Raw genomic sequence first — 27,057 nt, forward strand, 5'->3', positions numbered from 1 at the left:
TTAAAAAAATAAGCTAGTGGCTAGGAGCTCCACTGCTGCAAATTCCACGTGAGCGGTAATCGCCTCATGCATAATAACCCTGCTGCACATGTTCCATATTCAGACTACCTCCTGTTTCCTTGGCAACGGGGGAGCAGTGGTATGTAGTAATCCTCCTCACCTCATCCCAGGACCTCCTCTCTTCCTACAATACAAACAAGAAGGACTCCTCACAGTTGGGAATTAACAGAGTTTGGAAATCTGTGCAGTTTTTGGTAATATTCCTCTTGTTTGATAATAAAATGGGGACTGACACCGGACTCAATGTTTCCAGCCATGATGCACCTTACGGGGGGAAAAGTGTCTTTTCCCAAATGGAGCACAACATAGTGGCTGGATATCTTATCACCGCAGGTATTCTTGTTTTTATTTACTTCATTTACTGTCAATACGGTCAATATGTGGGGATGATTGTTTGATAAATAATGACCATATCTATATTTGGGGGTTTAAAACGCACCTTTTGTTGTTGAAAATGTCTTATTATTAGTCAAAATATGCATGTTTAAACACATTTGGTGTACTTTTTGTCCAAAAAACGTTTTGGTCAGTGGTTGTAATAAATGAGTATTATTGAATGATGGACTTTGAAATTCCATAATGGACGTTTTCACCTCGGCTCTTTTCAGGCGTCATCAGTCTCCTGAGCAACATTGTCGTTCTTCTCATGTTCGTAAAGTTTAAGGAGCTTCGTACCGCCACCAACTTTATTATAATCAACCTGGCTTTTACTGACATTGGAGTGGCTGGCATCGGTTATCCCATGTCCGCAGCTTCTGACATCCATGGAAGCTGGAAATTTGGGTACACGGGTTGCCAGGTCAGTGCTTCCTCCGGCATTCCAAAAGAATGCCATGCATCTTTTTCTAGGCCACTTATCCTCATTAGGGTAGTGGGGGTCCCAGCTCCCGACGAGGGTCCCACTTGCTCAGTCGACTTTGGGCAAGAGGCGGGGTACATGAGTCGCAGGACGCATATGGAGAATCATTCACTCACATTCATATGGACAATTTTCATGCATATTGTTTGAATGTGTGAGAAAAGCAGAGTACCCAGAAAAAAAACATTATAAACTAATTAACTACTTAATTAAATTATTAGAAAAATATTAGAAAAATATTAGAAAAATATTAGAAAAATATTAGAAAAATATTAGAAAAATATTAGAAAAATATTAGAAAAATATTGGAAAATTATTAGAAAATTATTAGAAAATTATTAGAAAATTATTATTATTATTATTGGACTGTTGCAATTGTAGCACTTTTGTGTTTTTATTTCCAGATTTATGCAGCCCTCAACATCTTCTTCGGCATGGCTAGCATCGGGCTGCTGACTGTGGTGGCCATAGACCGCTATCTCACCATATGCCGACCGGACATAGGTATCCGATACCGGTACCGATACAGATACCGATACCGAAATATGAAAACGTATGTGAAAGTGTATATGGTTTGCCTCTTCAGGGCAGAAGATGACAGTGCGATCATACCATCTCGTCACCCTGGCGGCATGGCTTAATGCTCTCTTCTGGTCCACCATGCCTATAGTGGGCTGGGCTGGCTACGCCCCAGACCCCACTGGAGCCACGTGCACCATTAACTGGCGCCAGAACGATCTGTGAGTTGGAGTACAAAACTGCTATGGTCTAAACCAATTGTGGGACTTTTGAAACTACAGTGGAACCTTGGTTAGTGTCATGAATCCCTTTCACTGGGATCCTTGGTTTCCATCAGATATATTGTAATATATCATATTTATGTTCCAGAAAGCTACAAATATTCAGGAAAAATACATTTTTACAGTTGATGATGGATGATGAATGATGATGATGATGGATAGATGATAGATGGATGGATGATGGGTGGATGGATGGATGATGGATAGATGATAGCTGGATGGATGATGGATGGATGATGGGTGGATGGATGGATGATGGATAGATGATAGCTGGATGGATGATGGATGGATGATGGGTGGATGGATGGATGATGGATGGATGGATGGATGGATGGATGGATGATGGATGGATGGATGGATGGATGATGGGTGGATGATGGATGAATCGGTTATGGATGGATGATGGATGGAAGGTGGATGGATGATGGATGAATCGGTTATGGATGGATGGTGGATGGATGATGGATGAATCGGTTATGGATGGATGATGGATGGATGATGGATGAATCGGTTATGGATGGATGATGGATGGATAGTGGATGGATGGATGATGGATGGTTGAATGGATGATGGGTGGGTGGATGGATGATGGATGGATGATGGGTGGATGGATGGATGATGGATGGATGATGGATGGATGGATGGATGATGGGTGGATGGATGATGGATGGATGAATGGGCGATGGATGGATGATGGATAGATGATGGATGGATGGTGGATGGATGGATGATGGGTGGATGGATGGATGAATCGGTGATGGATGGATGATGGGTGGGTGGATGGATGATGGATGGATAGTGGAAGGATAGTGGATGGATGTATGGATGGTGGGTGGATGTATGGATGATGGATGGATGATGGATGTATGGATGATAGATGTATGGATGATGGATGGATGGATGATGGGTGGATGGATGGATGATGGATGAATCGGTTATGGATGGATGATAGATGGATGGTGGATGGATGATGGGTGGATGGATGGATGGATGGTTGGATGGATGATGGGTGGGTGGATGGATGATGGATGATGGGTGGATGGATGGATGATGGGTGGATGGATGGATGATGGATGGATGGATTATGGATGAATGGGCGATGGATGGATGATGGATAGATGATGGATGGATGGATGATGGGTGGATGGATAAATCGGTGATGGATGGATGATGGGTGGTTGGATGGATGATGGATGGATAGTGGATGGATATATGGATGTATGGATGGTGGGTGGGTGGATGGATGATGGATAATGGATGGATAGTGGATGGATGTATGGATGGATGGATGATGGATGTATGGATGATGGATGATGGATGATGGATGATGGAAGGATGGAAGGAAGGATGGATGATGGATGGATGGACGGATGGATGATGGAAGGAAGGATGGATGGACGGATGGATGATGGATGGATGATGGATGAAGATGGATGGATGATGGATCATGGATGATGGAAGGATGGATGGATGGATGATGGATGGAGATGGATGGATGATGGATCATGGATGATGGAAGGAAGGAAGGATGGATGGACGGATGGATGATGGATGGATGATGGATGAAGATGGATGGATGATGGATCATGGATGATGGAAGGATGGATGGATGGATGATGGATGGAGATGGATGGATGATGGATCATGGATGATGGAAGGATGGAAGGATGGATGAAAGGATGGATGGAGAGTATTGTATTGAACCACAATAATGTTTCATTATGTTTCTAAGCACAATAACTATCCTATACTATATATATATGATATACATATATATATATATATATATATATATATATATATATATATACACATACAATACGATATATATATATATATATGTTTACTATACTAAAGTATCCTATGATGTATTTTCTGGCGCTAACATGACCCATCTTGTGTTTTTCCTGGTCAGATCCTTCATTTCCTACACCATGACAGTGATTGCTGTGAACTTTGTGGTGCCTTTGTCCGTCATGTTCTACTGCTACTACAACGTGTCCGTCACCGTGAGCAGATGCAAAGCTAGCAACTCCCTCCATAACGTCAACATCGACTGGTCGGATCAGATGGATGTCACCAAGGTGAAACGTGGCTCCAAGGTACGTTTAGCACCGAATTAAAGTCATGGCTTTTTGTTTTTGGCTGACAGATGTCCATCGTGATGATCGTGATGTTCCTCGTGGCTTGGTCTCCGTACTCCATGGTGTGCCTCTGGGCATCTTTTGGGGACCCCAAGTCGATTCCTGCACCCATGGCTATCATCGCCCCTCTCTTTGCCAAGTCCTCCACCTTTTACAACCCCTGCATTTACGTCATCGCCAACAAAAAGTCCGTCCATAAGTTTTTCTTGTGTGAACGCTGAAGAACATTCATCAGTTTTTGTGGCTTTCATTTCCTGCTCCGGACTACCAACTCCGACTGAATTGGGCCTTTTCTTGCAGATTCCGAAGAGCCATCATCGGGATGATCCGGTGCCAAACCAGACAGCAAATCACCATCAATACTCAGGTTGCCATGACCATATCTCAACAGCCTCTGACCCAGTGAGATGATGACCACCTTGGCATCATGTATCTCCTCGTGACTCCACAACTGTACTTTTATATCCATGCTATTATTCCACGACTGGGACATATTCCAGCACATTGTTGTCATGTTGCACCAGTGCAGACCACAAATACAAAAACCAGCCAGTACTGGTTGTCTTGACCATATAGTTGTTTTTATTTTAAACTCCTATCGGTACTTGTATTGCATATTTCTCAGCTACCTTTTGAGTGTTAAGCTGCTGTGAGATGATCATAGCGTTCTTTGTAAGATGACATGGTGAGTCAGACGGTTCTATTGAGTAGGGACCGCCGACCGTGATAAGCTCGTTGGGAGTTTTTTCCTAGCTGATGATTGGCTCCTGTCGAGCTAAGAGCTACCTTGTCCCGTCCCACAATACGCCATCTTATTACAGCTAATGTATGTATGTACATGTATGTATGTACAAATTAGGGTTTCTCTCTGAATTTAGTGGGTGTGGCTTAGACACCGCTGCATCTTATACACCAAAAATTACGCCAATTGGTTCCAGATAGTGTTCCAGCAACAATACTGACACCTAGTGACCACTGTAGAGTACTACATAGCATCACCCACGGAAGGTGACGTGCTAGCTTGCTAACTTGTGCTAGCTAACAATGCTTGGAGGAACTTGATGAGTCGCATGAAGTAGAAGCAGGGTCCTTCCATACAATATTCTTTTTCCATTGCCGTATCCGGTACCATATCCAGTACCGTATCCAGTACCATATCCAGTACCGTATCCAGTACCGTATCCACTACCGTATCCAGTACCATATCCAGTACCGTATTCACCACCGTATCCATTGCCGTATCCAGTATCGTATCCAGTATTGTATCCAGTACCATATTCACTACCATATCCAGTACCGTATCCAGTATCCACTACCGTATCCAGTACCGCGTCCAGTACCGTATCCAGTACCATATCCAGTACCGTATTCACTACCGTATCCAGTACCGTATTCATTGCCATATCCAGTACCATATTCACTACCGTATCCAGTACTGTATCCATTGCCGTATCCAGTACCGTATTCACTACCGTATCCAGTATTGTATCCAGTACCATATTCACTACCGTATCCAGTACCGTATCCAGTATTGTATCCAGTACCATATTCACTACCGTATCCAGTACCATATTCACTACCGTATCCAGTACCGTGTCCAGTACCGTATCCAGTACCATATCCAGTACCATATTCAGTACCGTATCCAGTATCCACTACCGTATCCAGTACCATATCCAGTACTGTATCCAGTACCATATCCAGTACCGTATCCAGTACCGTATTCATTGCCGTATCCAGTACCATATTCACTACCGTATCCAGTGCTGTATCCATTGCCGTATCCAGTACCATATCCAGTACCTTATTCACTACCGTATACATTGCCGTATCCAGTACCGTATTCACTACCGTATCCATTGTCGTGTCCAGTACCGCATCCAGTACTGTGTCTAGTACTGTATCCACTGCCGTATCCATTGCCGTATCCAGTACTGTATCCAGTACCGTATTCACTACCGTGTCCATTGCCGTATCCAGTACCGCATCCATCCATTGCCGTATCCAGTACTGTATCCAGTACTGTATCCAGTACCGTATTCACTACCGTATCCAGTACCGCATCCAGTACTGTATCCATTGCCGTATCCAGTACATATCCAGTACTGTATCCATTGCCGTATCCAGTACCGTATCCACTACCGTATTAAGTACCGTATTAAGTACCGTATCCTTCGCCATATCCAGTAGTGTATCTAGTACTGTATCCATTGCTGTATCCAGTCCCATATCCAGTACTGTATCTGTGCCATAAATGTATTTTCCCCTTGGAAAAAACAACATGGCTGTCAGTTGCCTCCCATCAACGAGCCTTTCCCTTCCTGGACCAGATGAACCATGAACCCACCAGAAGACTCATGGTTGGTGGAGAAAGAGTCACTTCCATTGATCAAGTGGAGATGTGACTCATGGACAAATTATGGAAATATTCAATGACCTGAATGTTACACTTATTTTATTATAGTACTGCATTGTCATTATTATTATTATAATTTTTTATTTTTAATTTTAATTTTTTTATTTTATTTTATAGTATGTATAGCAGTATAGCAGATATTTGTACGCTGTGCTGAACGAACGAATCAATTGAACTGCCAAGATGGAGCATTATATATCCAAGCTCACCGGGAAGGGATGCGACTTTTACAACAAAGCATAAGAGCTTTTCCTGGAGAAGGAACACCTCCATGTATGTCATCCGTAAATAAAACTTCAAATACTTTTCGCTTCATAAAAGTACTTGAAGAAGTCTCGGAGAGTCAAAAGTGAATCATTATATTATTGTGCGTGTCGTTCGTGTAACGAGCAACCTGTGATGCTGTAAAACGACTCCTAAGGAGCGTTGAACCATGAGCCATGCAGCAAGGCACGGTCATAATAGACACATGCTCAATAAACAACAATGCGGATGATTGATTGACAGCTGGAAGACTCGTGGCCTTACCTTCCACAGCTGGAGCTCGGTGTTATAGCTGCTTTCGTCAACATCACCATCATGACGGAAGATCAAAAGCTACGCAATCATGTGACATCATTCTCTACGAGAAGAAGAGAGACGAGACCTTTAAGAAAAGTACAAAGATGTTGCAATCCAGTCATGTTACACTCCTGTGTACGCTATAGGCCCCGCCTCCTCACTCCGTTCATGCCAGTGTTCTACGGAACAACCAAGCCTTTGGGCTTTTTTCGTGTTGTTTTTCCATTCTAGTTGTATGTTTACAAAGTCATGTGGTCTACATCGCTAATGGCTACACGGTCACACTTTGGATATATGTAAATGCTTTAAAGGGGAACCGCACTTTTTGGGAATTTTGCCCATCATTCCCAATCCTTATGTGAAACATGAACACATATTTCTTTTTCTTTTTTGGGGGGGAATTGAATTGCAAGATACTGCAACTACGACGTTATCATCGGTGTATGTGTTAATGCTGCATCACAGCATGGATAACAAACCGTGCAACCTTTGTCGAAATCGGTGACTCCCAATGATGTGCATTGTTAGCTAGCTCATATTAACTCATTTGTCTTGTTAGAATGCATAGAAAATGGAAATAAATGTGTTCAAGGTTCACATAACGATTAGGCATGATGAGCATAAAAGTGCACTTCCCCTTTAAGTGTCTTTATTTCTCTCGATGGACCATTTTGATGTTTTTGACGGATGTAATCTTTATTTGCCGGACGTTAGGATGCATCAAAAAACACAATTATTGAATTTTGATATAACTAGGTACTAAAAGAGTTCCAATATATGTAGAAACAACACATAGAAAATATTTGTCCAATACATAATTATTTAAAGGTGCCACCATACGTCTGTTTTTGTGGAATAAAGTGGTGAACAGTTCAATGGTCGCCATGGAGACCATAGTGATCTTTATTTATACTCCTATTACTAGCAAATTTGTGGCTTTGTCTTTGTAATTTGAATGATTTGTAGTCATATTTATAGGTATTTAGTGCTCATTGCCTCTACTGTAGCTAACATTAGCTAGCTACAGTTTGCTAATGACAGTTAGCTAATAGCTGAGCAAGCATAACATCAATAACAGTAATATAGAGTAGACAGTATTGCTGATGCTTCATATTTATTGAGAGTAGTACTGTAGTACTACATAATGTGATATACACTTGTCCATGTATTATTTTAGACACTGTTTAGTGCTCATTGCCTCTACTGTAGCTAACATTAGCTAGCTACAGTTTGCTAATGACAGTTAGCTAATAGCTGAGCAAGCATAACATCAAGAACAGTAATATAGAGTAGACAGTATTGCTGATGCTTCATATTTATTGAGAGTAGTACTGTAGTACTACATAATGTGATATACACTTGTCCATTTATTATTTTAGACACTGTTTAGTGCTCATTGCCTCTACTGTAGCTAACATTAGCTAGCTACAGTTTGCTAATGACAGTTAGCTAATAGCTGAGCAAGCATAACATCAAGAACAGTAATATAGAGTAGACAGTATTGCTGATGCTTCATATTTATTGAGAGTAGTACTGTAGTACTACATAATCTGATATACACTTGTCCATTTATTATTTTAGACACTGTTTAGTGCTCATTGCCTCTACTGTAGCTAACATTAGCTAGCTACAGTTTGCTAATGACAGTTAGCTAATAGCTGAGCAAGCATAACATCAAGAACAGTAATATAGAGTAAACAGTATTACTGATGCCTCATATTTATTGAGAGTGGGCACATAGACCCACCAATAAATTGGAAGTTGGTATTATTCCCCTCCTCCCCAAGAGTAGCGCTTCATGTAGTTGGACTCACCTCAACCTACGATTGGTGCTTGGCAGCCAAACTCCTATTGGACGATTCATTTTCTACTGCTTTTTCTTCACAAGGGTCACAGGGGGTGCTGGAGCCTATCCCAGCTGTCTTCAGGCGAGACGGGCGGCCAGCCAATCACAGGGCACATATAGACAAACAACCATTCACACTCACATTTATACCTATGGACAATTTGGAGTGGCTAATTAACCTAGCATGTTTTTGGAATGTGGGAGGAAACCGGAGTACCCGGAGAAAACCCACGCATGCACGGGGAGAACATGCAAACTCCACACAGAGATGGCCGAGGGTGGGAATTGAACCCTGGTCTCCGAGCTGTGAGGTCTGCGCGCTAACCACCAGACCACTAGAGTGGATTTCCGATCACCATTGTAGATTTATTTAGTCACAAATGAATGCAGTGCTTGTGAATTATTTTCAGCTACAAATGTTTTCAAGATGAGAAATATTGGGGATGTGACATCTATATTTATCTGTACCGTACACACTGAAGCCAAAACTGAGCATGTTGAGTATTAACAACTTACATACTAACGTACTCAGTGCAAATCACGCCGCCCCCCCCCCTATTTGGGAAACACCGCTATAATTTGAGTGCTGCTAGATTGAAGGGAATCTTGCGTCACTGCCTCTACGGCAAAGTTATCAAACTGAGCCGGCTCAAACGAGCGTGTTCCTACGGCAGCCCAGCCATTCTTGGGTGTCGGTGCCAAAGCCGTCCTCCATATTGGATTGCCATTCAGCTTACCGGATGCAAACTGGCCCTGTGGAGAAGAAGAATTGGGATTATTTACACCAGTGATTTTCAACCGCTGTGCCGCGACACACTAGTGTACCTTCAGAAACCGTCAGGTGTGCCGTGAGGAATTATCCAATATCACTTTTTATAATTAACATTTATTAATCACTATTTGCAAATATTATGTCAATATCCAAGAATATATGGACCCAAATATTCCAATTCACTTTGGTTTATTTGCTCAAACGGAAAGAATCGAACAGGGATGGAATATTCCTTTAACTAATCCGATTGAGGTATCGGCTTTCGTGTGCATTTAGCGCATTCACGCCATCTGTGAAACAGAATCTAAACCAGGGGTCTCAAACACGCGGCCCGCGGGCTAAATGTGGCCCGCAGGACACTAGTTTGAGGCCCCCGCCTTGATATGAAAGTTTAATGTCAGTGCGGCCCGCGCAAGTTTGATATGGATGCTGTATGGTATCATGTACCCAGAAAAAATTATTACGTTTGATTCATGTTCATGTTAAAGGTTAAATAACTGTTAATAGTTATCCTCCCTATGCGTGTGGAAGTGGTAAGTTTTTGGCTATTTAAGTTGAAAGGAAATAACTTGAAGGCTACCGTTTAGGTCGCTAGCTCTCTAGTTTGCGAGTTAGCATGTGTCTCAAGACGATGCAGTTGCGCAATATGTTGTAAATAAAAAGAGTATAAATGTGACTATAGTCGTGTTTTGTCATGTCTACAGGGCTCTAATAATGCTTTGTTCATTTTAATCTGAAAAAAATCATTTGTCTACCCACCAACTATATGTGGTTTCTTAACTTTTTATTATTATTATTATATTTATTTATTACTGATTGATTAATTTTCTTTATTCTTGATTTGTTTATTTATTTTTCATCTTATTTTGTGTAGAAAAATAAAAAGTAAGATATTTGAGAACAGTGGAATGTTTTATCAGAGTTTTTCTTGTAGAAAATTGGAACCAAAGCGAAGTTTTTAAAATGTTTTCGTTTTTAATAAATGCGTTTTTTTTTTTGTTTTTTTTTGGAAAACCTGATGCGGCCCAGTCTCACCCAGACCCGAGCTCCAGTGGCCCCCAAGTAAATTGAGTTTGAGACTCCTCATCTATATAAACATGTCCTGAGTTTAATTATAAAATATTAGCAAGATTAAATTTATCATATCGCATGCTCAGATATGACGTAACACGCAGATCCAGACGTTCTTCACTTTTAAAAATGGAGGCCAGCAATCGGCACTGGACTAAGCAAAGTTTGTTTTTGATTCAAACTAAATTCCAAGACTGGACAAACGAAAAACTGTCAATACGGAGTTATTCCGACAAGTGAAAGAAAAAATCGGGGAAGTCGGTATCACGTGATGTTGATGTTTACGTTTTACTGGGCATGCCCTATTGACTATTCTGGTTGATTTTCACGGCGCATGTAGACAAGAGATTGGAATATTCCTTTCCATGGATACCATTGTTTCCCGAAAGGTGATTGGGAAAGAGAAAAAGTGGTGATGTAAAAACATGGCTACTGTGGAGTGTCTGTGGTGTAAAGACTAGCATAGCAATGTAATATTGGTCCGTGTGGCAACACCTAGCTTGTTCCTCCTATAGACTTATTGATGCACGTGTGAGGTCGTGGTGACATTTTGGAACATTTTTGGTTAGTGGTGTGCCACTTTGAGTGCTCACTTCCAATGATGCAAACCTCATGATCTTAACACGAGAATACAACATTATCACAATATTGATAAAAGACGACCCCGTATATGAATTCCACGGTCCATCAATGTCACTTACCTGCACATTGAGCGATAGTGTGTGCCAATCCCCTGCTTGTGTGCCAGACTGTCCTTCGGCTAGTATGATTAGCCCAGCTATGGACATGAGAAGACAAACACATACAACCATTCTCATCTTTTACTTTCCGCTATTTGATGATAATATGACAGACCGAGATCATTGGTGACTTTGTATGTGCCATCTGCGAACACCCAGAAAAATATTCCCTTGGTGCTGCGGATGGACTGCCCTCCTTTATCCACTCTGGCTGCAATGAAAACACCTCCAGTGTTGACAGTCTCCATGAAGACATCACATGTCACAGTCACATCCTGCCTGAAACAACACAACAGTAAACACGTGAAAGAGCAACCAGCTTCACATCAAAAGCTTGAATGAAAGCATAAGGCACTTGAATATACGTAATATCAGCGTACCACTCATAGTCTCCTATAACGCTTATAGTCTGGTCTGCATCTGCTGCCCAAGTGATGGGACGCTGAGTCAGAACCTGGCGTAGAGTGAAAACGTGAGGTCCAGGATCAGTCATGTTGATATAGTATTCAAACACCCCGGTCTGGTCAGCGAAGTTCGGAGCTTCTGAGAAGGGAGCCTCTCCTATGGAATGTGAATACACATGGTGTGAGGGACCGGAAGTGTGCACATCTTCCTGGTAAACAAGTACAGTCTAGCCCAGTGGCTAGTGATGGTGCCATGGAGAAGCCAGGGCTAAGCCACCAGTAGTAGTAAATGCTAAGACCCAAATATAGATCTGTATTACCCAGCATGAAACTTCCACTAATGGTTGGCCTTCAGTCAACATTTTGTTGAAAGTACGTAAGTAATAGGGTAATAACTATAAAAGCAATCTTCAGTCTTCACTGGCTAAATGTACTGCAAAAAAGGTCAGTCAGGATAATTCATAATGCCGCCTACAGAGAACATACTAACTCCTTATTTCTAAAATCACAAATACTTCAACTTGCTGATATAGTTCATCTTCAAACAGCTAAAATAATGCATAAGGCTAAAAATAACCAATTAGCTAAAAATGTCATCCAATACTTCTCTACAAGAGAGGAAAAATATGATCTCAGGGAAGAAGTACATTTGAAACACTTCTATGCTAGGACTACGTTAAAAAGCCATAGAATTTCAGTAAAAAAAAAAAAAAAAAAAGCAAAAAAAATTATAATATAAATAAATAAATACAAATTAGTAAAATAAAGTAAAAAAAATAAATAAAAAAAATAACTTAAATCATATTAGGAAAGCAGGAAGTGAACAAATGTGGAGAAATATGATCTCAGGGAAGAAGTACATTTGAAACACTTCTATGCTAGGACTACGTTATGCTAGCCATAGCATTTCAGTATGTGGAATCAAACTATGGAATGGATTGAGTAAGGAAATCAAACAATGCACAACGATGAGCCAATTCAAGAAACAATACAAGCAGTTGATGTTTGCTAAATACAAGGATGAAGAGTCTTGAACCAGTCATGATGTGCTATATATATCACTATATTGACACTTACTATGGTACCCATTATGGCATTGGATGCTCATATCATTGAGTACTTTTGTATGTGACCAAAAAAAATAAAAAAATTAATTAAATTTAAATTAATTAAAAAAATAAAATAAAAAAATTAATTACATTTAAATTAATTTAAAAAATAAAATAAAAATAATTAATTTTTAAAAAGTTAAAACATTTTTTTAATGATATTAGGAAAGCAGGAAGTGAACAAATATAACAGTTACTGATTGTAAAAGTACCAGATGGAGGGGTAGGATTTAATAAGCTTTGCTTCTTCCTACTCCTTTTGGACATGTGGAACTGGGAACTGATTATGGGATGCATTCAATTGTAATCTGATGCATGTTCAAATGAAATTAAACCATTAGCATTGCCATAAGTGTGCTAAACTAGAACTCCGAGCTCCATGTAAAGCTGTCTGATGCCCTACTCTTACGATTGGATGTCATAAAAAAGAAAAAAAAACATTTTGTTGATGTTGCTATATTGTCTTGTATTGTTGTATTTATAATATTTATCATATTGTTAACACATTGTTGATATAACACTGCTAAAGTCTGACGATATGCATACTTTATTTCCTAGTTTCCTTACTTACGGACATTAAAGTCATCCTCGTAGTGTCGTGGGAACGGGGAGGAGGCAGGCGGGTCTGGGTGGCTCCCTTTCCGTCCTGTAGGAACTGTGGTGAGGGTGTAAACCTCATCTTCAGCCAGATTTAGGGTGAATTCTCCATCTGTAATCTGCCATATAGGTCACATGACATCAGTTGACACGTCACAGCAGTCACCTGATCAATTATCTACCTTCAGTGGACTGAGATGCTTAAACAAGGATGGCTTTTTCGTCTTGAAGTTAAACTGAGACTGCCATACTTGTAACTCCTTGATGACTGACTGACAAAAAAAAAAAAAAAAAAGATGTTAACTTTAGGATTCGGCGTCTGTATTTTACTCCAGCCGCGGCTGTAGGCAACTTACGAAAGATCCTTTCAGACGGAAGGTTGCAGTTTGAGAGGTCACGTTGTATGGAGCAAGTGGAGGTCGTATGCATAAGGAATGATCATGCGTCTGCAAAGAACATCATAATATTAAACTTACTTATTATATTAACCTTGAAAACCACAATCAATCCATGATTATCAAATTAATTGACAATATTTGGCATTCGATGAATCTAAAACTTTAAATTATTGTTATTTATTCTAAATTATTTGTACAAATTACTGTTTACGCTGTACATTGTTGTTCGTATTTGATGTCATCTATTTATTCTCCACATTATTATTTATTATTACACGGGAGACCAGGCAACAACATTTCGTTGGCAATTTCACTGCTGTTTTATTGTGCAATGACAATAAAGAAAGTCTATGTCAGGGGTCTCAAACACGCGGCCCGGGGGCCAAATGTGGCCCGCAGGACACTAGTTTAAGGCCCCCGCCTTGATATGAAAGTTTAAGTTTGATATGGATGCTGTATGGTATCATGTACCCAGAAAAAATTATTACGTTTGATTCATGTTCATGTTAAAGGTTAAATAACTGTTAATAGTTATCCTCCCTATCCGTGTGGAAGTGGTAAGTTTTGGGCTTTTTAAGTTGAAAGGAAATAACTTGGAGGCTACCGTTTAGGTCGCTAAAAAGATACCGATAGAAGGAAAAAAACGTAAATATCGGCCAGTCGATGTATCGGTCGATTCTTAATACAATATACAAAACCAAAAAACAAGGATTTAACAACAACTTCCAAAATGATACTCGCCATGGTTTCAATGACAATTGTGAGATTCCCTTTCCCGTCCGTCAACGCTACATAACTTCCACCTTTGGCCAAATGTCCAACAGTCTTCAGGTAGGTCCATCCTGGTTGGGTGAATTGTGCGGTGTGGGCTACACGGGAAGAAAGAACAATCACCATTACAGTGACTCAGGTATCAGGATTCTATAGGTTTGATACCTGTAATCCAGATAGGAGACTCCACAACGTAGTTGCCACTCCAGGGTTCCTCAGCGGTCATAAGTCCATCCCTGCCAAACGGCAGTTCCTCGTAGTAACTGGCAATCAGATTCCAGGAAATGGTACTGTAACAGAAGACAGTATGTCATGTTTATAAGGTCAGACTTCCACTACAACTCAAACGACATCCGAAGTTCCGAAGTACTCACGCAGTCATGAATCCATTGACGTAGTTCTGGTTTAGAATGCGAGCCCAGCAACCTCCTCCCACATTATCGTTGAATGTGCTGTAGTCCTCCGAGGACCACAGCTTCTTCCCGGTTTTCAGGGCCTCCATCACAGTAGTCGTGCCCGGGTAGTGGGCCCTAATTGGGGCAATCACAATTCTTATTATCTTGAAAACAGCCAGCATATTAAACTCTAAAGCCCACGGCGGTCAACCATGTGTCAGCTCATGAAAGTAGGATCTCTGTGACATGTCGCTATGCTACGGTCCTGTAGGCCAGGGGTCTCAAACACGCGGCCCGCGAGCCAAATGTGGCCCGCAGGACACACATTTGAGGCCCCCGCCTTGATATGAAAGTTTAATGATGCTGTATGGTATCATGTACCCAGAAAAAATTATTACGTTTGATTCATGTTCATGTTAAAGGTTAAATAACTGTTAATAGTTATCCTCCCTATCCGTGTGGAAGTGGTAAGTTTTTTATATGGATGCTGTATGGTATCATGTACCCAGAAAAAATTATTATGTTTGATTCATGTTCATGTTAAAGGTTAAATAACTGTTAATAGTTATCCTCCCTATCCGTGTGGAAGTGGTAAGTTTTTTATATGGATGCTGTATGGTATCATGTACCCAGAAAAAATTATTACGTTTGATTCATGTTCATGTTAAAGGTTAAATACTTTTGGCTAACAAGTGATTGACGTCCAGTTCCGGTTGCCAGTTTGTTAGCAAGTTGGCTTGAACGTTTTGTGATCAAGATACATTAAGAACACAGTTGGACTCACACAGTGTATTGATAACATGACAAATCGTGCGTTGTATTGTACGTTACCGGGAAAATGTACGGAAATCCAGGCAAAACTTTTGTGGAGATTTTCGACATTAACTGAAAAACACACTAACCAAGGCGGCCACTATGCAAGGTTCCACTGTATGTTCTAAGTGGATACTTATCCAGATGTTACTACCTGGAAATACAAGATAAAATGTTGCTCTTTGGTCTCATATTGCTGTAACTGTCGGCACCAGTAATATATTTATTATGTATTAATTTTATTATCATTATTTATTTATTATTATATCATTATTATAATATAATAATAATAATAATTGTTATTATTATTGCTGTAACTGTCTACACCAGTGATACCCAAAGTGTGGGAAATATTATTATATTTATTTATTATATTTATATATTATTATATATTTATTATGCAATAATTTTATTATTATTAATATTATAATATATTTATTATGTATTAATTTTATTATCATTATTTATTTATTATTATATCATTATTATAATATAATAATAATAATAATAATAATAATAATAATAATTATATAATAATAATAATTATTATTATTATTATTATTATTGCTGTAACTGTCTACACCAGTGATTCCCAAAGTGTGGGAAACATTATTATATTTATTTATTATATTTATATATTATTATATATTTATTATGTATTAATTTTATTAATATCATTATTATATTATTATGATATATTTATTATGTATTAATTTTATTATTATTATTTATTATTATTATTATAAATATTATTATTATTGCTGTAACTGTCTACAACAGTGATTCCCAAAGTGTGGGAAATATTATTATATTTATTTATTATATTTATATATTATATAGTTATTAGGTATTAATTTTATTAGTATTTATTATTTTATTATTATTATATATTTATTATGTATTAATTTATTATTAAATTATTAATTATTATTGCTGTAACTGTCTACACAGGTGATTCCTAAAGTGTGGGAAATATTATTATATTTATTTAGTATATTTATATATTATTATATATTTATTATGTATTAATTTTATTATTATTATTATTATTATTATTATTATTATTATTATTATTGCTGTAACTGTCTACACCAGTGATTCCCAAAGTGTGGGAAATATTATTATGTTTATTTATTATATTTATATATTATATATATATATTTATTGTGTATTAATTTTATTATTATTATATTTATTATTATTATTATTATTATATTATAACATAATGATAATACTTTTTTTTTTTTTTAAGTGAGAACGCAGCATTTCGTCAATGTACTGTTTTCGGACAAAGGTGGGTCGCAGACATTTTTTAGATTTTCAAGTGGGCCCTGAGTTGGTCAAGTTTGGGAACCCCTGGTCTACACCAATACTCCAGGATAGCACCAAAGCCCCAAGGACACCACGTCATCATTCCCTTTAAGCGTTGGTCCACTGTTAGGTGCTCCTCTGCGATTGGCTATTCTGTGTTTCAGAGATGCGGAAGATGAATTCCAAGACACATATTACATTGAAGACAAAGATAACACTTTACCCAATCACATCTACAACCCTGCTGAGCTCGGGGTCGAGCTGGAGGGCCGAGGCAATGGGCTCCCACAGGTTGTCACTGGCTATGATCCTGACACTCTCCAGGCCGCTTTTATCCAGAGTGTATCGCAGCAGCTGGGATGGACACACAGTCACATGAATGGAGAGGAGACCATATTAAATTGCCACTTGACTGCTTTTTAATATTCAATCTCCACACGCTAACGTTTGAGAACAATCGATCTAGTTCAGTAGCTCTTGCATTGGAACAATGTTCAACAATGTTGGTGGTCGGGCGAAGATGGGAAGGAACAGGTACATAACCAACATGGATGACAGGCTTTAAGCCTGTAACAACTAGTTACTAGAAATTAGTTACTAGTTAGTAGAAAACTGGAAATTAGTTCCGTATCTGCCATATGTAGCATCTATTAGAATGCACATTACTAGCATTCCAAAATACAGGACAGGACAAAACAATGCAATTATTATTATTATTATTATTATTATTATTATTATTATTATTATTATTATTATTATTATTATTATTATTATTATTATTATTATTATTATTATTATTATTATTATTATTATTATTATTATTATTATTATTATTATTATTATTATTATTATTATTATTATTATTATTATTATTATTATTATTATTATTATTATTGTTATTATTATTATTATTATTGTTATTATTATTATTATTTATTTTATATTGTGCTTTTTATATTACTTTTTTATTTACTTTTCTATTTACTTTTTTTTATATATTTTAACATTACTTGTAGCATTCCAAAATATAGGACAGGACAAAACAATGCAGGTATGTTTTTTTAATTATTATTATTATTCATAATATTTTATTATATATTTTATATTGTACTTTTTATATTACTTTTTTAAATATATTTTAACATTACTTGTAGCATTCCAAAATACAGGACAGGACAAAACAATGCAGGTATGTTTTTTTAATTATTATTATTATTCATAATATTTTATTATATATTTTATATTGTACTTTTTATATTACTTTTTTAAATATATTTTAACATTACTTGTAGCATTCCAAAATACAGGACAGAACAAAACAATGCAGATATGTTTTATTATTATTATTATTATTATTATTATTATTATTATTATTATTATTATTATTATTATTATTATTATTATTATTATTATTATTATTATTATTATTATTATTATTATCATTATTAATATTATCATTATTATTATTATTATTTATTTATTTTATATTGTGCTTTTTATATTACTTTTTAATTTACTTTTCTATTTACTTTTTTATATATTCTAACATTACTTGTAGCATTACAAAATATAGGACAGGACAAAACAATGCAGGTGTGTTTTTTAATTATTATTATTATTAATAATATTTTATTATATATTTTATATTGTACTTTTTATATTACTTTTTAAAATATATTTTAACATTATTTGTAGCATTCCAAAATACAGGACAGGACAAAACAATGCAGATATGTTTTTATTATTATTATTATTAATATTATCATTATTATTATTATTATTAATATTATCATTATTATTTATTTATTTTATATTGTGCTTTTTATATTACTTTTTAATTTACTTTTCTATTTACTTTTTTATATATTTTAACATTACTTGTAGCATTCCAAAATATATGACAGGACAAAACAATGCAGGTATGTTTTTTTTATTATTATTATTATTAATAATATTTTATATTGTACTTTTTATATTACTTTTTCAAATATATTTTAACATTACTTGTAACATATATTAGAATGCACACTGGGGGAAATATCTGAATTTTCTTATCAATAACAATGGGCAAATATTGTAAACAAGTCTAGTTGAAGATATGGTCACATTTAGGGGGACATTGACTTACATGTTGATCACATGTCAATCAAGCCCCAGTTTACCAGCATTGGAACCTTAGGCCAAAACTACTGTATGTAACAATTATGTTATGTATTAATATGTATTCCGCTATGATGTGCTTTTTCACAAACAAAGTTTATAGAGCACCACTGGTACACAAGGTATTGATATTCTGACTGTGAAAGTCGTTTTTGCTGTGTTACTAAATACAATGCACAAGTCTAATGTATTTTTAATCACAAAACATCCTTGTTAGCATCTTATTAGCTAACACATGGAAACAGGAAGCGGGAGTCTGCCCGGTCGCCTGCTCATGATGTCATCAGCGGGTGACTGTAGTTTAACATAATTAGCTACAAGCCTCCAAAATATAGGACAGGACAAAACAATGCAGGTTAGTTTTTTTAATATTACTTTTTATATTTTATTTTTATTATTTCATTTTATTATATATTATGTATTTTGATATTATACTTTTTATATAACCTTTTTGTAATATTACTTTTATAATTTGTATATTTTATTTTTATTTTTTATTTTATTATATATTATACTTTTTAGATAGCTTTTTTATATTTTAACATTACTTGTAGCATTCCAAAATATAGGACAGGACAAAAAAATGCAGGTATATTTTTTTTAATATTACTTTTTATATTTTATTTGTATTATTTTATTATTTTTATTTTACTATATATTATGTATTTTTATATTATACTTTTTATATAACTTTTTTATATTTTTACATTACTTGTAACATTCCAAAATATAGGACAGGACAAAACTATGCAGGTACATTTTTTTTAATATTACTTTTTATATTTGATTTTTTAAATTTTATTATATATTATATATTTTATATTGTACTTTTTATATAACTTTTTTATATTTTAACATTACTTGTAGCATTCCAAAATATAGGACAGGACACAACAATGCGGGTATTTTTTTTTAAATATTGGTTTTTATATTTTATTATTTTCTTCTTATTATTATTTTTATTTTATTGTATATTATGTATTTTTATATTATACTTTTTATATAACTTTTTTATATTTTTACATTACTTGTAACATTCCAAAATATAGGACAGGACAAAACTATGCAGGTACATTTTTTTTAATATTACTTTTTATATTTTATTTTTATTATTTTGTTATTATTATTTTAACATAATTAGCTACAAGCCTCAAAAATGTTAGCACAAAATAAGTAAATCTGACAGCAATCATCCATGAGTGAGATCGGCCGATACCGATATCACATGCAATAACTGCAGATTTTTCTATGTATTTATGATGCTATGATAATGATAGAAATCTCTCCTGTTTAACTCCAAACGGTGTGGCCATGGTTTTTATGAGCCGTTACATAAAGGTCATAAAGTCTGAATAAAAGCATAAAACGATTACCGAGGTTCAAAAAGTCCTTTATCATTGCCTATTCTCCTTGTGTCTCTGATGAAAGTCACAAGTACACAGTAAAGGTTCCTTGGAAACTTGCTTGAGCTGCCCTAAAGTATCATCTGACATAATCCATAATCCATTATTGAAGGAAGTGTCACAAAAGAAAGACACTTTGATAAACGATGGCAGTTAGAACGCTGAACCTTTGTGTCATGGTCTGCATGCCAGCATGCTCTTATTTTGGTCACTTCCTGTTTCTGACTACTTATTCCTTTTTCCTCTCTTTCTTGGATTGTTATTGTTTGTTCCTTTGCGGCCGTAAGCGGGACTATTCTGCGTCATTCATTTCCGTCCTTTTGTATTGAGTTGTGGACTCCTATAGAGCAGATACACACAATAACCCGCATAAAAGGCTTGCCAGACCTTCCAGAACCTGCACCTATTCCTGTTGTATTTCCTTGGCTTTCCCAAACGGTTAGTTTTAATTGATTCCAGCCACGGCCCGCCTCCGGGCGCACCCACTCCACTGTGATTGGCCACACTCCCAAGACAAAACACGGGGCAGGCCTATAGCTTGTACCCAGGCACACCCATATAGGGAAGTCTGGGTCGGTGTTAGGGGAAAAAAACTGCCATATTTCCAAGAGTTTTTTTAAAAGCGGTTCTTGTTGGGTGTTGGTAAAACACTGCGCAATTCCGCTGGTAATTTGCAAACCAATCCTTGCAAATCTTGAAACGGACCAATCAGAATCGTTTATTTAGACCGCGGTCCGCGTTTTACTCACACCCGTTCTTGTTGGCGATCAACCAATGAGCGATGGTTTGACTAGGAAAACATCTATCATGGCGTCCCTGCCAACATGGTCTAATTCTTCAACAACTTGTGAAGGAAAACAGCAAAAAGTGATGAAACAGTGCCTCCTAAACAAAGCAGGGGTCTCAAACACGTGGCCCGCGGGCCAAATGTGGCCCACAGGACACTAGTTTGAGGCCCTCGCCTTGATATGAAAGTTTTATGTTAGTGCGGCCCGCGCAAGTTTGATATGGATGCTGTATGGTATCATGTACCCAGAAAAAATTATTACGTTTGATTCATGTTCATGTTAAAGGTTAAATAACTGTTAATAGTTATCCTCCCTATCCGTGTGGAAGTGGTAAGTTTTTTATATGGATGCTGTATGGTATCATGTACCCAGAAAAAATTATTACGTTTGATTCATGTTCATGTTAAAGGTTAAATAACTGTTAATAGTTATCCTCCCTATTCATGTGGAAGTGGTAAGTTTTTGGCTATTTTGTTCATTTTAATCTGAAAAAAATAATTTGTCTACCCACCAACTATATGTGGTTTCTTAATTTTTAATTATTTGCAGTTTTATTATTATAATATTTATTTATTACTGATTGATTCATTTTCTTTATTCTTGATCTTATTTTGTGTAGAAAAATAAAAATGACGATATTTGAGAACAGTTTTATCAGAGCTTTTCTTGTAGAAAATTGGAACCAAAGCAAAGTTTATTCATTTTTTTTGTTTTTAATAAATGCGTTTTTTTTTTTTTTTTTTTGGGAAAACCTGATGCGGCCCAGCCTTGCCCAGACCCTAGCTCCAGTGGCTCCCAGGTAAATTGAGTTTGAGACCCTTAAGGATTCCCCATGGGCAAATAATTTTTGTTTTTAATGTAGAGCCCTGTTCATAGGTCAGAAAAGTGGAAAAAGCATAATAGGGCCACTTTAAGCAATATTTCTCTGATCATTGGGAACACTCGAGATTATTGACCATTATATTCTAGATAGATTTTCTGCAACCGTGTGTTGTTCTGATTGTTTAACATTGCACTAATCAATGACTCCTGATCTTATTTGTGATAGAAAACCAGCCAAAAACAAAGAGTTCACGTCTCAGATTATACGGTCTTACTTTTTACGATCAAGGGATTAGGTGTAAAACCGAGCTCAACTTCTGCTCATTCCTCTCAGCAGTTATCCGAATTACAAAGCAGACTTTGATGAAATGACTTGTACTTTTACTTGAGTACGGTAAAAGCTACCTGTACTTACCCAACGACTTTAATGGCATCACTAAGGTGTGGGTCAAGGATGATAGATTTGGCAATGCTCCAATCACCGTCTGCCGCAACGACGCCCACACCAGTTAGACCCACTTTATCCAGTGTGTTCCTCAGAACCTTGCCAACAAATACACAAGAAGAAGCCAGCTGGGATCTTCACCGCTGATATTGTCTCAAGAGACGAAACTCAATGTTGATGGCTGTTTTTCTCCATTAGAAGACAATTCCCTTTGAGTTCAACAAATGAAATGTTTAAGGAGCATTTACCTTGATATACTTGCTGTCAAAGTTGCGCTCGTTCCAAATCTAACGAGAAAAACAGCAAAATGGAATAAAGGTTTATTGTTTATTCATTTGTAATATATCATTGAATGTGTTCTGTAAGTGTGTGGGGATATTTGGGCTTTGTGATGACTTTTTAATCACAAATATATATATAAATATATATATATTTATTACTTTTTAATATTTTAATTACTTAATATTTTTAATTACATTACTTGTAGCATTCCAAAATATAGAACAGGACAAAACAATGCAGGTACGTTTTTTTTAATATTACTTTTTATATTTTATTTTTATTATTTTATTATTATTTTATTATATATTATATATTTTATATTATATTTTTTATATAACTTTTTTTATATTTTAACATTACTTGTAGCATTCCAAAATATAGGACAGAACAAAACAATGCAGGTACGTTTTTATTAATATTACTTTTTATATTTTATTTGTATTATTTTATTATTTTTATTTTATTATATATTATGTATTTTTATATTATACTTTTTTATATTTTAACATTACTTGTAGCATTCCAAAATATAGGACATTACATTTTATTTTTATTATTTTTATTTGATTATATATTATATATTGTACTTTTTATATAACTTTTTTTACATTATTTGTAGCATTCCAAAATATAGAACAGGACAAAACAATGCAGATACGTTGTTTTTAATATTGCTTTTTGTATTTTTATTATTTTATTATTATTATTATTTATTATATTATATATTTTATATTATACTTTTTATATAACCTTTTTTATATTTTGACATTACTTGTGGCATTCCAAAATATAGGACAGAACAAAACAATGCAGATACGTTTTTATTAATATTACTTTTTATATTTTATTTGTATTATTTTATTATTTTTATTTTATTATATATTATATATTTTTATATTGTACATTTTTATATTTTAACATTACTTGTAGCATTCCAAAATATAGGACATTACATTTTATTTTTATTATTTTTATTTGATTATATATTATATATTGTACTTTTTATATAACTTTTTTTACATTACTTGTAGCATTCCAAAATATAGAACAGGACAAAACAATGCAGATACGTTGTTTTTAATATTGCTTTTTGTATTTTTATTATTTTATTATTATTATTATTTATTATATTATATATTTTATATTATACTTTTTATATAACCTTTTTTATATTTTGACATTACTTGTGGCATTCCAAAATATAGGACAGAACAAAACAATGCAGGTACGTTTTTATTAATATTACTTTTTATATTTTATTTGTATTATTTTATTATTTTTATTTTATTATATATTATGTATTTTTATATTATACTTTTTTATATTTTTACATTACTTGTAGCATTCCAAAATATAGGACATTACATTTTATTTTTATTATTTTTATTTGATTATATATTATATATTGTACTTTTTATATAACTTTTTTTACATTACTTGTAGCATTCCAAAATATAGAACAGGACAAAACAATGCAGATACGTTTTTTTTAATATTGCTTTTTGTATTTTTATTATTTTATTATTATTATTATTTTTATTTATTATATTATATATTTTATATTATACTTTTTATATAACCTTTTTTATATTTTGACATTACTTGTAGCATTCCAAAATATAGGACAGAACAAAACAATGCAGGTACGTTTTTTTTTATATTACTTTTTATATTTTATTTGTATTATTTTTATTTTTATTATATATTATGTATTTTTATATTATACTTTTTTGTATTTTAACATTACTTGTAGCATTCCAAAATATAGGACAGGACAAAACAATACAGGTATGTTTTTTTTTATAACTTAGCATGCATGACATAAGCATGATGCTATTCATTCATTGATTTTCTATCGCTTATCCTCGCTTATTAAGGGTCGCGGGCGGTGCTGGAGCCTATCCCAGCTGTCTTTGGGCGAGAGGCGGGGTACACCCTGTACTGGTGGCTGGACAATTCGTAGTCGCATGTTTTTGGAATGCGGGAGGAAACCGCCACAGTACCGTTACTAATTTTGCAGGACTTTACTCGTCCATCTTCCAACACAATCAATGAGGGACTCACCCCAATGTAGTCGATGCTGAGATCATGGAAGTGCTTTGCTCCAAGGATCCAGTTCACGACATAAGCTGCAGTGACGTCTGGGAAGTCGTAGGGCCAGTTTTTACCACGTCCCACCCAACCAGGAAATGCCCAGGGCAAACCTGCATGTCAGGTCAAAACAAGACACTTTTAACTATTGTTGAAGGTTCTCTCGTAATTTACGGTGGCCTACAGGGGCAAACGTCCAGAAGCTCCAAACACAGAAATGAGCTAAAACACTCATAAGACACATGGAATGGCAAAATGTCAAAAAACACAAACCAAGCCCAAAATCAACTGCATGAGAGAAATAGTGGAACGGCCATATTGGCCAGCAGGTATTACCTATAAGTGTGATGTTTGGGTTCCTCTTCTTTGCCTCTTTCATGAGCCACCACTCGTACCCCCGGAAGTAGTTCTCGTCATCCTCAGAGTGCATGTGCGATGGTTCTGTCCCGTCTTCAAAATGAGAAAATTCAAGTCCAGTTTTTTTACATAATATATGATGAATGAGTAGGGGGTGTCATAAGATGAGACTCATTTATTTAATAACGTTGCTCCCTTTAAGTACAGTAACAACAAGCTGAATAGCTAGTTTATATTCCTAGGGGGAAAAGCTGAATGTTGGTTGTAGTTGCCAAATATTGCAAATAAAATACAAAATATAGAAAACTTAATCAAATGTTTGCTTTTGATGCCTGCGCTGATCCAAAGTTTATTACCTATTATTATATAATATTACAATATTAAATAACACATACATAAAATAAAATTGGGAAATTGTTTTTTTATTATTATTATTATTATTTTAAAGCCGAACTGTCCAATTACTTTGAGTACAACATCCGGGTTCTTCCACATCCGGGTTCTCTTGAACTCTTGCACGAGACCAAAAGAGCAGCGTAAATACGGAAGTGCACGAATTGTAGTTCCTTGTAGTTGATAGTTCATGTCTCACCGGTAGTTTGAGCATCTCCTCCTATTTCAACCTTCAGTATGTGCAAAGAGGCTCCGAAGTTTGGCTGAATACAAAACAAAAGGAAAAAACAGGGTGACGCGTCAGTTGCCCAAGTGAAATCACTTCAGATCTAACTTTATGTTATAGTTTATATACCTTGAAGAGATAGTCAAGTATCTGGCTGCGGTATGGCTCGGCGTAATTGACGAGCAAACGTGTTGTCGCCTAAATAAATGTGGAGTTAAGTGATACTGTATGATACTGTATATGTATGCATTATAGTTTATCATTATCAAGTGAGAAAACATGAAATGAACTCACCCCTCCACCACTTAATCCTCCAATCCCATCAAATACTAGTCCGACTCCTTCTGTGTCATTCAATACATAAGTCTGTGAAAAACAAGCATCTAGTGAGAAACTTAAAAATATCAATAAAGGAGCAAACATTCTGCTCGTCCAAGCGCCAAATTGGCAAAAACCAACTCTCGCTACTTCCTGATCTGTACTGCGCATGTGCATGGAGTTGAGCGCGTGCCTGCAGTTCTATGCTTAAACGCTAGGGGCGGTGTTGTACGTTTAAAAGCGCACAGTAGTCTCAAAACATTTATACTCTCAAAATATTAAATTACGGCGGGTTAATGATTTAAAATTAATGTATTTAACTAACTTGAGTATAACCGTTTATTTTATTTATTTAACACTCGTAAAATACAAATGTTAATAAGGATAATAAATACAGTTTAACGTAAACATACTGTACAGTGTATAGATACGTGAAACCGGATGGGGGTTCATGTAAAAACATTTATTTTAATTGTCATGCTACTTTTTACCACATGGGGTCGCCAAACTTGCAAAACAAATCTTTGACAAAGCTAGGACTTTCTTTGAAATACTTAAAATAAATCATTTTAATCCCCAAAAAATGATAGCTAAACATTGAAAGATTTTTGAAAGAAATTGAAAGGCATTTTTTTACAATTGCCATCATATTTAATAAAGTATGATTTATGACAATGTGCTTTTGATATATTTTAATTCATGTAA

General features: G+C 35.5%; 2 protein-coding genes across 3 annotated transcripts; one reads left to right on the plus strand and one right to left on the minus strand.

Annotated features, from left to right (window-relative positions):
• Positions 1-26,510, minus strand: LOC131132650 (galactocerebrosidase). 2 transcript variants are annotated; one of them, XR_013629721.1, is made up of 19 exons: positions 26,329-26,510; positions 26,164-26,232; positions 26,008-26,071; positions 25,395-25,508; positions 25,032-25,171; positions 22,934-22,972; positions 17,291-17,421; positions 14,923-15,078; positions 14,714-14,838; positions 14,519-14,646; positions 13,736-13,825; positions 13,562-13,651; positions 13,354-13,498; positions 11,650-11,830; positions 11,385-11,548; positions 11,231-11,307; positions 8,655-9,439; positions 6,808-6,901; positions 1-184 (listed from the first exon to the last, which is right to left on the minus strand). XR_013629721.1 is itself a non-coding variant. In XM_058078474.2 (17 exons), the coding sequence occupies exons 1-17, from the start codon at positions 26,455-26,457 to the stop codon at positions 9,242-9,244; spliced, it is 2,040 nt and encodes a 679-aa protein (XP_057934457.2). In that variant the 5' UTR covers positions 26,458-26,510; the 3' UTR covers positions 8,144-9,241. The 2 variants fall into 2 exon arrangements, 1 of the variants encoding a protein (XP_057934457.2); XM_058078474.2 differs by lacking the exons at positions 1-184; positions 6,808-6,901 and having other exon boundaries at positions 8,144-9,439.
• On the plus strand, positions 173-4,542 carry rrh (retinal pigment epithelium-derived rhodopsin homolog). The gene is made up of 7 exons (XM_058078504.2): positions 173-393; positions 669-859; positions 1,324-1,423; positions 1,506-1,659; positions 3,635-3,803; positions 3,872-4,050; positions 4,164-4,542. Exons 1-7 carry the CDS (start codon positions 282-284, stop codon positions 4,267-4,269), a joined length of 1,011 nt encoding a protein of 336 aa, XP_057934487.2. The 5' UTR covers positions 173-281; the 3' UTR covers positions 4,270-4,542.
• Positions 26,511-27,057: the final 547 nt, after the last annotated feature.

Source organism: Doryrhamphus excisus, linkage group LG14, assembly GCF_037039965.1.
Source record: "Doryrhamphus excisus strain RoL-2023G ecotype Guam linkage group LG14, RoL_Dexc_Guam_v1.1, whole genome shotgun sequence".
Classification (NCBI taxonomy): Eukaryota; Metazoa; Chordata; class Actinopteri; order Syngnathiformes; family Syngnathidae; genus Doryrhamphus; species Doryrhamphus excisus.